Consider the following 16,118-nt stretch of genomic DNA (forward strand, 5'->3'; position numbering starts at 1 on the left):
GATTCCAGAAGGTACTGTCCGGCGTTAAGCTAGTCTCTAGTGAGAAATAAGTCTCAGGCGTCCTGTACTGCGCATGCGCGAGCTTTTGCGCCCGCCCGCGAGAGCAGAGTGTGTTCTTGCTTCCGCGGTAGCTTCCGCCGGTTGCGGGAGAGTAACTGCTGTGGCTGCATCATGGCGTCCGTGGGGACCCTCGCCTTCGATGAATATGGCCGCCCTTTCCTCATCATCAAGGATCAGGACCGCAAGTCTCGTCTTATGGGACTTGAGGCCCTCAAGGTAACGGGACGGGGACGCACTGGCGGTGGGATGAGGGGACGCGGCCGAAGCCGGTGTCTCTGCGCCTGCGCCACTTCACGGTGGTTCTGCCACGTGCTCCCGGGGAAGGTTCGAGGGAGCCCCTCTGGTCTCCAGTCCTGCACCCCAAGCCTCGGGCCCGGGAAAAGCCAGCGTATAAGCCCTTAGTCCCATTTGGGGGTTAAAGTGGCCCGCAGGCGCCCTTCAGAGTTGGGTGGGGCGGCCTGAATTCACAGGCGTTGAAGGCGCGTCCCCGCTGGTTTCTCCAGTGTGCAGTCCTTCCGAACAGCGTTTTCAGCAGTAAGATGCAGCGGAGGTGTTCTCAGGTCACCTGGCCGGTTAGGACTCTGATTCTTAGCCTTCAGGCGGTGTCCCTACAACAGCCCCAAAGGAAATGAGGTTCATTTTCTTTGTTGCTTCCTAAAGGCTTAGTCATTTACAGCGTTATTTCATTTTTGAGTCCCTTTATGCATGGCGTATTCCTGGACGTGGGGTCGTAAAAATTTAAAAACGTACACCTTTAAGGAAGAAAATACTACTGCAGGAGTGAAAAGTTGTCACCAGTAACCATAATACAAGATTGTGTGCGACCAGAATCACCAGTTATGGCAGGGGGTGCAGGTAAAAGTTGGAGGGTGTCCTTCAGGCGTTGGAGAGAGGATTGATTGGCTTTTGATCAGGGATGGAGTTATGTTTTGAACGGGAGAGAGCTAGCTCCTAGGAAGAGGACACAGCGAACGCAAGGACCGGGGCAGGAGAACGCATGGCATGTTGTAGAAGACAGCACTTTGGTTTTAACAGCACAGTCTACTTTAAGTGACAGTGGCTCCCAAAACGTGGAAGTTCTTGCATGCCCCGCAATCGAGATGTTATCCTGAGGGATGGGAGGGGAGCCGTTGAAGGGGATTTGAACAGAATCACAATTTAAATAGAACTAAACTTGGGGAGGTAGCATCTGGGATGGAATCCATGACGTTGCTGTTTATGGACCGTGTCACCAGGTCTGAGGCGTCCCTGTTTGCTTAGTTTCTTGGGGTTTTACTTAAATTAAGAAGCAGTACAGTTCTACTCCGGGCTGTTTGTTTGACTTAGGACAAGTTACACAACCCAGTGGGGGCAGTACACCCCCGTCGAGCTGAGGACCAGAGTTAAACGGGGTAACGTAAGGAGTGGCCACCCAGTCTTTGATCCGTGGTAGATGCTCGCACCACTTGTGTTACGTATTCAATTCCATTTTTCACTTCAGAGAAAGTAGTAGCCAGTACCTGCACCCAAAATGCCAGTATAACAGAAGGTCCAGGTTATTTTGCACCTGCCACATCTGATGTAGTCCTCGCACTCTGAGACAGGTCCTATTTTATGGAATAGGGAACTTGACCCCAGAGCAGTAAAGGGATTGCTGGAGGTCCCAGAGCTAGTAAAGGACAGGACCACGGTTCAAGCCCACCTCTGTCTGACGCCGCAGCCAGCGGTCTAAAGCCCACTTCTCAGCCTCGGCGCTGTTGATGTTCGGGGCTGAATCCTTGTCCGTTGTGGGGTCTGTCCCGTCCAGGATGTTTAGCAGCATCCCTGGCCTCTTCCCACTGGGGTCCCCTCCCTGACTGTGGCAACCAGAGGTGTCTCCAGGCATTGCCAGATATCTCCTGGGGGGCAGTAGCACCCCTGGTTAAGAATATATCTACCACCTCCCTGTGGTTATTATTGTATAAAAATTCCATTGTGCAGACCTATCAGTCCAGGTGTATTTTGAAGATTACCAGTATTTCCACAAACCTGGTGGACTTTGTGTGTCTTGTTACCTGTTAGATGGGGTGACAAGGGTAGGCTTCACAGCACACGTGCGTTTGAACTGCTTGGAGACTTGGTCAGGATTTTGATGGGCGGAGGTGCTTCAGGGATCAGAGGGCCTGCTGGGGCACGGGCGCAGGCGCAGGCTGTCCTCGCTGGAAGGGCGCAGGTCTCAGACTGTGGAGGGCCTTGAAGAACAGCTGGAGCTTTCGGACGTGAGGGTGGAGGTACTGGGGGGTCATTGAAGGGCTGGGGACTGGAAAGTAACATGTTTGAGAGAAGTGGATGGCTTAGCTGGATGGAGGATGAACGCAAAGCATCAGTGAGGTAAGAGACCAGGAAGTCTGTAAGGTGCGATGGCTCAGGGTTAGGTTGGTGACGGCAGGAATAGGAAGACGGAACCAGACAAATGAGTATAGTCATGCGTGGAAGGAGGAGAGGATGCATTCAGGCTTCTGTTGTTTTCAGCATTGGCCGCCTTGTGGACTGTGTACTGGCTGGACCACCTGAGAGAGGAGCATGCAGCAACCATAGTGTGACAGTTCAAGGTGCTGTGTGTTGACGGCCAGGCTCTTCACATGACGTTAGCATTGCACAGTGGTCTTGCAAGGCCTGTCAGGTCAGACTGTCTATGCTCTGGGCTGTAAAATGGGCCCGTAGAACCTGCCTCATAGATGTGTTGAGGATTAAAGAGAGAACACAGAGGACTTAGTTCTGTTCTTTTACATAAGAATTGTCTTCTAACACTAGCAGTTGGGAAGTGGTCACAGTTAGATATGGACCTGTCTGCTGCTACTTCTAGAGAACGGAAAATATGTCATAAGTGATTTTTATAACCATCAGCTGTATGTTCTTAACTCTTAAAATTATATGTAACTTGAATATGGCTTTTTTTGTTTCATCTAGTCTCATATAATGGCAGCAAAGGCTGTAGCAAATACAATGAGAACATCACTTGGACCAAACGGTAAGAGACTAACATTCTCTGTTTTTTAACAAAAGTCATAAATATAAATAGTCAATACGTTATCTTTTGCCGAAAGTTAGGAAATGAAGGGAGGCATCCTCCCCCCTAATGTGGCCAAACGTGTTTGGTGTATTCCGGACCTTAAACACAGTTACAGTCATAATGCGCATACAATTTTAGATTAGATGTTTTGTCCACTTAACATAATTACCATTAGCATTTTCTAAATCATAGCTGTTGTCTTTTGTGACATTATGTTGTGTGATGACTGTTACGTTTGGTGATGCTCCCTAATTTTTTTGCCGTTTCTTTAGTTTTGGCCATTTTAAATTGCTTCCAGTGTTTTGCTTTAGATTAGCCAATCTAAAAAGGTCTTCATGGAGATATTCCTTTATGTATGTTGAATTATTTATTTATAATAAATTCCTAGATAGGAACTGGGTCAAGAGGTCAAAGCCATTTTAAACATTGGTGTCTTTTAGGGCTCGATAAGATGATGGTGGATAAGGATGGCGACGTGACCGTAACTAATGACGGTGCCACCATCTTAAGCATGATGGATGTCGATCATCAGATCGCCAAGCTGATGGTCGAACTGTCCAAATCACAGGATGATGAAATTGGAGATGGAACCACAGGAGTGGTTGGTAAGAAAAGGCAAAATATCCTTTCTCACTTAAGAGGTGTTATTTAATATTACAGGCCTAACACGCCTGCTGAGAATGTTTATTCTGAATTAAATCATGAGGAGACAGTCGGACAAATCCAAATGGACACGATACAAGACAAGTGGCCCAGACTCTTCAAAACTGTCACTGTCATAAAAGAACAAGAAGGGGGTGGGGAGTAGAGTTAAGCAATTATTCTAGATTAAAGGAGCTAAAGAGAAATGACAACCAGCTGTAATGTGTAAAACTTGGTTGGATGCCTGATTTTTTTTTTTTTCCCTAGCTGTGAAGAATGTTTGGGACATACGGGGTCATTTGTGAGTCATGTATTAGAGTAGTATCTGATCGATATTAAGGTTCCTGAGTGTGACAGTTGTGTTACAGTGATGCAGGAGAATGACCTTTTCCTTAGGAGCTGTGTTGAAGTATTTAGGGGTGACATGTCTGATTTCTGCAACTAATTTTCACATAGTTGAAAAGAAAAGGCACACATCTGTAGAGAAAACAAATGCGACCGAATGTCATTAATGAGTAAACTAGTGTTCATTTAACTTTCTTGAAATTTTTTCTGAAGGTTTGAATTTTTTAAAAGTTTGGGAGGATTGATAAGATGAATATCTTTAATGTTACTTTTTCTGTATTTGAAATTTGAATTAATTTATTCTGCAAATATTTCAAATATTCATTGGGTACTGAGCACTGTTCTGGATGTGCTTGGAATGCAGCAGCATTAAAACAAACTCCTCATCTTTGTGATGCTGAAATGAGAGGGGAAGGGAAGGTTGGGGGAGGATAATAAACAAGTTCTGTAATCCTTTTATCACCAACATAAATGTCCCTGAACAGAAATCCCTGGTCCAGGACACATAAGAAGTTTTTTCCCCTTTATAAAAATGTTTGCGATTTATGTTCTTTGCATTCTGTATATCACCAAGAATTGAACGTTCATCTGTAAGAGATACCTGTTAGGACTTTGTTAGAACCGAAGCAGAATTAGATTAGATGGCCTCAGCCTCTAAGACGCTTCCAGCTTAATTCTGGAACCTTCATATTTCCAGCAGCAGCATCTAATTTGTTTTGAGTTTTAGCGATTTCCTGAGCCAGGTGTGTGCTGTCTCGTCCGCAGTCCTGGCTGGTGCCCTGTTGGAAGAGGCCGAGCAGCTGCTGGACCGCGGCATTCACCCCATCAGGATCGCCGATGGCTACGAGCAGGCCGCCCGCATCGCTATCGAGTACCTGGACAGGATCAGCGACAGTGTCCTCGTCGACATGAAGGACACCGAGCCCCTGATCCAGACCGCGAAGACCACGCTGGGCTCCAAAGTGTGCGTGTACAGTACAGTGTTGCCGGGCGCGTTCACAAAGTGGGCAGAGTTTGTGTGCTTGTTCAGAAAGGCAACTGAGAATTATCCTTGCTGGTTTCCTGTTGATTTAATGAGCTGCTTTCGGTTTGTGTTGTTATTTTGGTTTACTCTGTCTTTACTGCAAATGTAGATGGGCATTTTGTGTTTTAGTTGGAAGCTGAATTTCCAGGTTTGGTTATTAAGGCCTCTTGACAGTATTTGGAAACTATAGAGTCCTTTAATTTGGCAGGATAAGATGGGTTAGCAAAAGGTCCTGCTAGTGGGATGTATTAATTTTTCATAACACTTCTTTCTACCATTTCTTTGCTAGGAAGCCTTTTAGTGGGGAGGTTCTGCTTTTATTCATTCAACAAGCAAGTTAATGATCCAGAATTTTGATTTAGTATAAAGGGGCAGTCTTGAAGTTTGACTTAAGCTGAAAGTGACTTACGTTTGTAACATTTACATAGTACTGACTGTTTGCCAGGCCTGCTGCCAAGTCTTGGGGACTCAAGACACAGTCGTTGCCCCAGAGACTCAAAGCAGCGTCAGCCCCAGGACACACTTACTTTGAACAACGGTAGAGACTCATGGGCTCTTGTAAAAATGTCGCATAAAAATCCAGTGTAAGGTGCCGTATTACGCTGTTTTTCTTATCCATATCAATTTGAGAAATTTTTTAATTTGTGCCAAGAAGGAAGACATGGTCTCAACTTAGAAGTCAGGGGAAGTACTACAAACATGTCTGCTGCCTTCTGCCTTGGGGGAAAGGCATCCACTGCAGCACTGTGTTAAAGCAGAGAAATCTTCGGTGATGCCAGCTGTCCCCTCGTTGCAGGTCTGAGCTGAGACAGCTCCGGGGCAAGGGTGACTACCCAGGGCGGCCTCTGTCACAAGTACAGCATTGTTTTTCTCCTGGAAAGGAGGCATTACCCTTTCTTGAAGTGCACAAATCGTGTGTTATTACTGCTTTCTAAGTTGACCCTGCTTTATTTGCAAGTCTTTATAAAACCCCAGTATGTGTAGGTCTATAGAAAATGTTCAAATGGATTAACGAGGGCCAGATATCCTCAACATAAAGCAAAACGTTGTATATCAGTTACTTAGGTTACACGGTATTTTTAGTTTCATGGTTATCTGTCCTAGGTGACCTAAGATTTCAGGCACTGTATTTCAAGTACTAGAGTTCCCTTGTGGTTTCTCCAGAATCAAATTAAAATTACTGAGCAGTCTTTTCAGATGTTTCAAAACTCTCAGAAAAGATAACGTCCCCCCTCTGTAACTGTTATGGTCAGGCCTTTCTCATTAAGTGCTGCACCTCCTGTGGATGAGATTGGCTTCTCCTTGGTGGTTTCATAGCTTTCCCATTCTGTTTTGGACTTCAGAATGTTAATAGTATTAAAAAGTGGCAGTCTTGGTAAATTTTTGGTTCTTACCGTACTGCAGTGGTCTCTTATGTATATTCATAATGGAAGGAAATAGTAAATTTCAGTTATTGTTAGTGAAAATAAAGATGGAATTTTTTTCCCATCCCAGTTTATGATTCCCTTTGGGGTCCCTGCATCCCAGGTTAAGAATCCCTGCTCCAGATGGTTGAAAGTGAAGGTCGTGGTGGCATTCTTTTCATACAGTATCTGTGGGTCGCAGTATGTTGTGTCATATGAGTTACCACATCACGTGTTGTGCTCTGGCTGCAGTCAGTGTTCAGTGAACGTGAAAGGTTTGTTCCATGTGTTTCAGGGTTAACAGCTGTCACCGACAAATGGCCGAGATTGCCGTGAACGCCGTCCTCACTGTGGCCGACATGCAGCGCAGAGACGTTGACTTCGAGCTCATCAAAGTAGAAGGCAAAGTGGGCGGGAGGCTGGAGGACACCAAGCTGATCAAGGGCGTGATCGTGGACAAGGATTTCAGTCACCCGCAGATGCCCAAAGTGAGTCAGCGCCTTCTGCAGCCTCAGCCTTTTCCCTCCTTAGCCCCCTGGTTGGTTCACACGTTTCTGTCTCTCACTGCAGCAAGTGGAAGATGCTAAGATTGCCATCCTCACGTGTCCATTTGAACCGCCGAAACCAAAGACGAAGCATAAGCTGGATGTGACGTCTGTGGAAGATTTTAAAGCCCTTCAGAAATATGAAAAGGAGAAGTTTGAGGAGATGATTCGGCAGGTAAGTCTTACCGTGGCTCTTGGTGAAATTTAAAACTTTGAAAGGATGCAGTTAGTTAGCTCCAGGTAGTAAACACATGTGATGCTAATCTGTATTAATCTTGATACTTTATGTGGCTACAAATATGGTATTAAAGTATAGGCTGGCTTCTTTCCTTTATTTTTTTTTTTAAATCTTATTTTTTGTATATATAAACTTATTTATCTTTGGCTGCGTTGGGTCTTCGTTGCTGTGTGCGTGGGCTTTCTCTAGTTGCGGCGAGCGGGGGCTACTCTTCGTCGCAGTGCGCGGGCTTCTCATTGCGGTGGCTTCTCTTGTTGCAGAGCACGGGCTCTAGGCACGTGGGCTTCAGTAGTTGTAGCACGCAGGCTGTAGAGCGCAGGCTCGGTAGTTGTGGTGCACGGGCTTAGTTGCTCCGCGGCACGTGGGATCTTCCTGGACCAGGGCTCGAACCCGTGTCCCCTGCATTGGCAGGCGGATTCTTAACCACTGCGCCACCAGGGAAGCCCCTCCTTTACTTTTAAATTATCAAATGGATAAACATTCACAGTGAGAAAAAAATCAAATGGCACAGAACGGCGTAAGGGGGCAAATCTTAAAATGGTAACGTGTCTGGGGTGCATGAACGACTCGGCCTGGGTACGTGGAGCTGCACTTGTGATTTTACGTGCTTGTTCTCCTGGGCACACCTTGAGCTAGTGTGTGCCAGGTTTGAACAATTGTAGTGTGGCTTACCACACGTTTGAGACTTCCAAGTAAAACTTTTAGACAAAAGAGTTCCTAAGTAACCGAAATCAAACCAGAATGCAGTCATAATCATCCCAGTTCATTGCTTAAACAAGTCAAGAGTATTATTTTATAAATACTTTCTCTCTGGCTATTAACGTTTTACACGTGCCTGCCCTCCGACGAAACGGTTCCTCTCTTGGGGACTCTGTCCTTGGGAGTTTAAAACACCAGCACTCGGATGCATGAACATGGGCCTCTATCGAAACGTTATCATAGCAAACAAACTAGAAGCTGTTTCAGTGTTTTTGAGGGGAGGGGGGAATAGTTAAGTTCATTTACGCTTTCATGGTATATTTCTCTGCTTAGTATATACCAGACACTGTTGTGGCACTGGATATACGGCAGTAAACAAACCAGAGCGCTTGCTCTTGGGGTGCAGAATAAGGGGAAAGCGGGTCGGGGGACTGTTACAGACACTGGTCAGAGGGCCTCTAAGGGCGTGGCATGGGGGCAGAGACCTCAGAGAAGTGAGAGCTGCATGTCTGGGTGAGGAGCATTCCAGGCTGCGGCGAGGTGGGAGTGGGCAGCATGTACAAAGGCCCTGAGGCTGGGAACAGCAGGCTGAGGGGTTGGGTATGCTGGCAGGGGGTTGTAAATGAGAGCTTGTTATCTGGGATCTATCTAGGGTAGCCATGGGAGTGCTGGCCGAGGTGCCCTGCAGGGGAAGAGGACAGGAACCGAGATGCCAAGGGGTTGATAGGTGTGCAGTTTGCCAGGAATGCTAACAGGAGTGGTGATGGGGCTGGGTGCCAACACTGTCAGGGGTGAGAGTGTGACCCAAAGAGGGACGCTGCGGTTGGCCGGGAGAGGCAAGGGCCCCTCCTGTTTGGAGCATGTGGGAGGGAAGATAGCCACTTGAGGAGGAGGCATGGGCACGTTGGTTTTTCAGGGGACAGCCAGCGTGCGTTCACAGCAAGAATGGAAAGGAAACATTGCCAAGAAGGAGTTTGGCGATGGGCTGAATTCCAGAGGGCCACTGGAAGGTTCCAGAGGGTCGGGGAAGAGGGGGAGGAGGTGGAGAGCCAGGTGGGTGGAGACAGGAGTGAAATGGCAGCTGTGGGACACGGCATAGTCCTCACCGCCTGGGGAGGGATTGACAGTACCGATCACTGCCGCCGTCCCGGGACGAGCCACTCAGCTGTTTGTGGGATTGGGGGCGGGGAAGGTCGTACTAGAATCGGGTCACCTCTGTCGGCCTGTAAATTAGCCTGTATCTTGTTCCACAGAGGATAGCCCACTCAAGTGGGAAAAGCAAGCTACAGAAAATTATATCGCAAGATGCAATTTTTGTTAAACACACACACGAATAAACTGCTTCATAGGTGTTTGTGGCAACACAGAGCTGTGGACCTTGGTTTCCCGGGGGCGGGGTTTTGGCCTTGTTGACGTGCCTCGTGTTGTTTCACTTGTAACAGTGTAGTTCACGTGAATTGCTAACGTTTAAGGCTTTGTTTAAAAATGAGGTGATTCCCGTTGATACGTGTTCAGTATTTAGAGTTTAGAGCTGACAGAGGTAGACATTTGGATATTTCTTTTCTTCTCTTTTCTGTGCATTATTTTAATGCACCCACCTACACACCTAGCGATGTTTCTCACCTTCTTTCAAACAGAAGAGCTCAAGGAGTACTTACTTTTTATTTTTTTTTTTTAAATTGAAGTTATATATGTAATTTTTTTTTTTTTTTAATTTTATTTATTTATTTATTTATGGCTGTGTTGGGTCTTCGTTTCTGTGCGAGGGCTTTCTCCAGTTGCGGCAAGCGGGGGCCTCTCTTCATCGCGGTGCGCGGGTCTCTCACTATTGTGCGTGGCCTCTCTTGTTGCGGAGCACAGGCTTCAGACACGCAGGCTCAGTAGTTGTGGCTCACGGGCCCAGTTGCTCCGCGGCATGTGGGATCTTCCCAGACCAGGGCTCGAACCCGTGTCCCCTGCATTGGCAGGCGGGCTCTCAACCACTGCGCCACCAGGGAAGCCCTTACTTTTTATTAACATGATTGCGGCATTTCTTTCCCCAGATTAAAGAAACTGGCGCTAACCTAGCCATTTGCCAGTGGGGCTTTGACGACGAAGCAAATCATTTACTCCTTCAGAATAACCTGCCTGCGGTTCGTTGGGTCGGAGGCCCTGAAATCGAGGTAGGAGGCTCCCTGTGAAGTGATTGTGAACACGGGTTGAGCTTACGGCACGTTTCTGTATGTGCGGCTGCAGTGACCTCGCTCGCCTGCGGTCAGCACACCGTGCCGGGGCTCCACAGATAAGAGGAGGCTGAGCTGGGAGAGAGGAGACCGCTAGAGTCTTTGTCATCATTTTTATACGTGTTTCTGATGTTTCACGGCATTTGGAAACGCTTTCCCCTCTCTTCCTGGCTGTCTCGTAGGCGCTCTGAGGCAGGAGGACGGGCTGCCCACTTCGGTGTCAGCCACATCTGTACTGAGAGCCAGTGCAGGCGTGGTCCGTAGCCCGGCACACGTGGCCTCGTGGCTGCTCGTGGTGGGGACTGGTGGAGAGCTGAGGGCTGTGGCACGGGGTCATGGCGCCGGGCCGCCCTGCAGCCTGACCAGGTCGCCCAGCTCTTCGGAAGCTTGTTCAGTGAGCCAGGCTTTCGGGGCGGACTTAGAAACCTGGGCCAGGCTGGGGCAGAGGTTCTACTGAACACGGTGGTCATGGGTCAAGCCTGGCTCCTCCGTGGTCCGATTTTGAGAGTCCCCGCTCACCAACCTGGTCTTCCTTCCTCCCGGCCCGCCGGTCAGCTGATCGCCATTGCCACAGGCGGCCGCATCGTCCCGAGGTTCTCAGAGCTCACGGCCGAGAAGCTGGGCTTTGCGGGTCTTGTGAAGGAGATTTCATTCGGGACCACTAAAGACAAGATGCTGGTCATCGAGCAGTGCAAGAACTCCAGAGCCGTCACCATTTTCATCAGAGGAGGAAATAAGATGGTGAGAACGCAGTTGTTGGTCCTCCATTTTTTCAGAATTTGGAACGTGATTTGGCTTTTCCCATAATGTATTTAACTGAGACACAGTTACCTTAAGAAAGATGACAGCATCTTTCTTAGAGAAGCAAGGACACGTCAGGAATTCCCTGGCGGTCCAGTGGTTAGGACTCAGTGCGTTCACTGCCAGGGCCTGGCTTCAGTCCCTGGTCAGGGAACTAAGGTCCTGCAAGCCATGCGGTGCAGCCGGGGAAAAAAAGGACATGTCACAACGTAAGATACTGAAGACCGTGTTCCACCATTGGGTTTACGAGGCACACTTGCCTTTCCTCCGTCTCATAGGTACAAATGGGTGACCTGAGTGGTAACCATTGGCATGCTCTCCATTCACCAGGAATGGGTTTTTAGTGCATCGAGATGAGTAAGACTCATCGTAAGGGTATTTCTTTGTCGTTTTTGTCTGACCCCCTTCACTTGGGCATAGGTCCTGGAACGAGTCCCTGGCTGCCGTGTATTTTGGTTTTTTTTAAAGTACATTATAGGGAAGGAAAGTAGAATAGGTAGAAACCATCTGGCAAAGAACCTTCTGGCACCAGTCTTTTTAACCAAGGATTTTACTGGGGACGAGGTAGGAATATTTCCAGTACCCGGCAAGCACTTAGATTAAACCCCAGGTGCACGGTATTCGGCTTTAAAGTGATTAGATTGTGATCACGTTAACTTAGGCAAAATTGTTTTCCCCAGATCATCGAGGAAGCCAAACGATCCCTTCACGATGCTCTGTGTGTCATCCGGAACCTCATCCGTGACAACCGCGTGGTGTACGGCGGAGGCGCTGCCGAAGTAGCCTGTGCTCTGGCCGTCAGCCAGGAGGCCGACAAGGTGAGTGAGACCCGTCACAGACTGTGCAGCGTGTGCGGCGGGGGTGCTAGGCCCCAGGCGTCCGATCCGCGTCGACTCTCGTGCCCGTGTACTCAAGTGCGAGTTACCACAAACCAGCGTGTCTCAGCCTTTTTCAGACCTTGCAGCCTCAACAGCAAAATTTTGCACTCTTAATGTTACTTGAAATTCAGAATTAATCAGACGTCGTACCTGCAGGCACAGCAGGAAGGGCTGACTTGTTCCGACTTCTCACACATGGAGCTTCTCCATCCTCGTCCTGTAGTGACGTTTTCTAGGACGACCTGTCCTTAGAATTCTTTATGAGTTAGCTTTTCAAAGTACGCGATTTAATTATGTTTCCAAATAGCTGCTGGGGGGGCATTGGCCAAGTACGCTGACCGTAACCCTGTGCCCTTCCAGTGCCCGACCTTGGAGCAGTACGCCATGCGAGCCTTCGCCGACGCCCTGGAGGTCATCCCCATGGCCCTCGCCGAAAACAGCGGCATGAATCCCATCCAGACTATGACCGAAGTCCGAGCCAAACAAGTGAAGGAGATGAACCCTGCCCTCGGGATTGACTGCATGCACAGGGGGACAAACGGTGAGGCGCTGTCACCGCTCCGGGGCTGCGGTGCCACTTAACTCGAAGCATCGCGTGCTGCGTGTTGTCCTGTCTTTTTAAATACTTGAACACACTTCAGGTATCAGGTCCATGAATTTTAGAACATTTGACTTAATTATCTTGGGAATTGTTGGACTGCTGGTCTTGGCAACCTACAGCTAATTTTAATAACAAAAAGCTGCAGTGCGGTATTTATTCCAAAGGTGACTTCCGTTTTAGAAAATAATTTCCATCTTACCTTTTTTACACAAATGTCTGTCGGCGTGGGTTCTGTATGACCTATAGGACGGCTCTGAAAATGACTTTCGGTTTACAGCTGATTCTGTGGTCGTGTCCCATAAATTCCCCGGTGTTTTGTAAATGGGATGTACTGTAACTTCTGTAGCACTCGCGTAGTTGATCTGCTGAAAAGGTAGCGCGGCTTTAGCGTGCTGGGACGGTGGCCCTGGCGGTTCCCAGTGACTGCTGTGCTGATGGGGCCGTCTCGGGGGTGCTGCGTCAGTCCCGACCACAGTCTCCAGCAGCTGGCGTTCTGTTCTGTGCTGTTTTTACTTAGCACTGGAGGTGTCTTCCGGGGTTTAGGTCAACAGCCCAGGGACTTGAGTAACAGCCGCAGCCCCTTGTCAGACACACGTTTCAGTTCCTTTCACTTGAACGCCCAGGTCTTCACTGGAGTCACTTTACGTTTCAGGCACGGTCGCATCGGGCTTACTATCAGTAAGTGGTGGCACTGGGTGCGTTGCGGGCTGAGGTGTCGCTGAGCGATCCCCCCTTCGGCAGGTCACTGAGAAACTCGGCCTGCGGTTGAGGCGGCTCTGTCCCCACAGCTCTCCGGTAACCAGGCTCACATTCCAGAATGTCCAGGGAAGCAGTGGAATTACGTTCTTCTGAAAGTATAACCGGGACTAGTGGCTTCCAAGTTTGTGTTTCTTAAGTTTTACTCTGATTCCATAAATCGGAGCAAAGTATTAGTAATAAATATGTATGCTGTTTTATAGTAATTTATCTGTGTTTTTCAGATATGAAGCAACAACACGTCATAGAAACCTTGATTGGCAAAAAGCAACAGATCTCTCTTGCAACACAAATGGTTAGAATGATTTTGAAGATTGATGACATCCGTAAGCCTGGAGAATCTGAAGAATAAAAAAAGAATTTAGAATAAAATGTAGAAGTAAGATCCACTACCATGATTAAATAAATGGGTGTCTTGTGATGCATCTACAGTTATTTATTACTATGTCCTTTATTAGACACTGTAGGTGCTATAACAACAGTAGCTGTTTGGTAACAATAGTTTCACTTGTTCAGAGACGTGAAACTGTAGAGATGTGATCTCACAGGGTTTTGTATTTGTTATTAAAGGGAACTCTTTAAACAGCCTTTATGTTCTGCTCTTCACGTTAAGAAACGTTCACTGTAACATTCATCAAATGCCTTAATTGAAGGGGTTTGAGTTGATTTTTTTTTTCTTTTTTTTTCTTTTTTTTTTAATAAGCTGTAGGACCTGTATTTAACAGCTTTAAATGTTCAGTTTGTTCTCAAAGTTTATTTTAACATTGAGGAATTATGGGCTTGGTCCTATTATTTAAATGCTGCATCTGTGTAAATGGGTAGATCTTTGACTGTAGAGACCCATCAGAGGAGAGTATCCACCAAACGATTGTGGGATGTCTTAACGTGCTTTTAGGTTACACCGACGTGCGCTAGGGCGTTATTACCGTGCTACTGAGACCGCGTCAACAGCATAACCTTCACGTAGTCCCCTTGGCGTTATCCTGCCCTGGCTCCACCCTAAGCACAGGCCAGCATGTGTACAGAGAAGGCTAGAGTGCGCACAGACTCCTGTACCGCCTGCAGGTGCTTAGAAGGGCGATTCAGAACCCTGTTGGGGTTTTCTTATCAGAGGAACAGAACGAGTGGAGGTTAGAGTGAAATGTGGAAAAATGGGTTAAGTGGGAGGAAATACCTTGCAATGACCATGTATGAGTAGATTGGTATTGAATTAATTCTGCTTACTGAAATAATACTGGCTAACAGTGACATAGCCCTTACCATAGGCCAAGCTGTGTTCTGAGAACTTTATCTGTTCTCACCGCCTTGGAAAGGAGACAGGTTTCTTGTTGTTCACGTCTTACAGGTGAGTTTTGATCATCTGCCAGCCTCTTCTGGCCAGTACGTGGTAGAGCCTAGTCAAACCCTGGCAATCTAACTCAAGAGTTCCCCTCTCCCCTGTGCTGTTTTGCCCCCATTGGCTTGTGTTTGGTTCTCTAAAAGGATGTTTCTTAGAGAATCATGATGATAAAGTTCACTCTTGTGCCACCAGGGGGAGAGGATTTGGACCAGTCAGGTTCCATAGGATCAGGAAACGATTCAGGGTTCCTTCTCCTGCGGACCTGCGTGCTGACCAGTCCTAACTATTGGGTCGTTGTGTTTTCTCTACGTTAATGCATTGGCGGTTTCGCTAGGAAACGTAGTAGTGAGAGCCAGTATCATTCATCCTAACGAACATACAACCTGGTACATATTTCATCATGAAATGGATTGTGAAGTGGCACTATTATCACTTAACACTACTACTTTCTGGGTGCAGCGTCAGAATGCGTCAAGTTTGGGATCAAGTCAGACTTAGACCCACTTAGATAAATATCTTGACCTAGTAGTTCAGATGAGTTGATTTACAAGGGTGGATTCTAGCCTATAAAGAACATACAGCAACTTGCTTTGGACCAGTCTTACATGAAGGGGTTTGTGGTTGAATGAAAAGAGCTACTAAACCACTCCTCCGAAGAGTGGACCTCACGATGTTTCTGCTGGTTTTGGTCAAGAGAAACTACGTGGCTTATGAACAGACTCGTAGACGTGTTGTTTCACAAGCTTTTGATTTTTTCCAGTAAAAGCGCCTCTTCAGGGTACCATGTTACCTTTTATCTTCCAGTTCCAAATGGCTTGTCGAGTTTATATCCCTTGTATTGTAGCCGACCCCGTGTGTATCAGGAGCAGTGAAGGCACTTGACCCTGAAGCCGGATTCCCACGCAGGGCCCAACATTGTCCTGTTGGTTCCCAATTCCTGCACTTGCGGCTTTATTCAGTGTTTTTGTTTGTTTGTTGTTTCGTTTGCTTTGTTTTTTGGCTGCACCGCGCAGCTTACGGGATCTTAGTTCCCGGCCGGGGATCGAGCCCGGGCCCCAGCAGTGAAGGTACCAAGTCCTAGCTAGCACTGGGCCACCAGGGAATTCCCTATTCCATGTTTGTTAGGTGGCCTGGTCTTTAATTATCAACAACCACTCAAAAATACAAATGCTTCTGCAGGGGCTGGGAGGCTAGTGGGTTGTATGTGACCAAATGTCTTCAATCCTTTCTTTCTCTGTTCCTGGTGAAACAGCCCCACTAAAGGGGGGGGAATGGGAGTAACGAAGTAACAAATAATTGAACTACTACTAGGCGTGGAGAAGTGTTTCTGCATTTCAGGTGCTTCTTGGGGGTAGCCGGGCAGACGGGGGTCATCTGAAGCGCCAGGAAAGAGGGCACCAAAGACAGGTGGCTCCTTGGGGAGCGTTGAAGGCCAGGGAGGGGGGAACGCAGTGGCAGCAGCGAGGGCACCTTCAACGTGCTGGGTCCTGAGTGCTGTTGTAACGTCTTACGTAGGTGATAACAGCGGTTTTCA

General features: G+C 47.7%; 1 protein-coding gene across 1 annotated transcript; it reads left to right on the forward strand.

Annotated features, from left to right (window-relative positions):
• The first annotated feature begins 108 nt into the window (after positions 1-108).
• On the forward strand, positions 109-13,670 carry CCT5 (chaperonin containing TCP1 subunit 5). Its single transcript, XM_068535137.1, has 11 exons — positions 109-276; positions 2,989-3,049; positions 3,532-3,696; positions 4,844-5,042; positions 6,801-6,993; positions 7,076-7,225; positions 10,030-10,149; positions 10,765-10,950; positions 11,691-11,828; positions 12,249-12,429; positions 13,470-13,670. Exons 1-11 carry the CDS (start codon positions 172-174, stop codon positions 13,595-13,597), a joined length of 1,626 nt encoding a protein of 541 aa, XP_068391238.1. The 5' UTR covers positions 109-171; the 3' UTR covers positions 13,598-13,670.
• Positions 13,671-16,118: the final 2,448 nt, after the last annotated feature.

The sequence above is a fragment of the Eschrichtius robustus genome, chromosome 2 (assembly GCF_028021215.1).
Source record: "Eschrichtius robustus isolate mEscRob2 chromosome 2, mEscRob2.pri, whole genome shotgun sequence".
NCBI lineage: Eukaryota > Metazoa > Chordata > Mammalia > Artiodactyla > Eschrichtiidae > Eschrichtius > Eschrichtius robustus.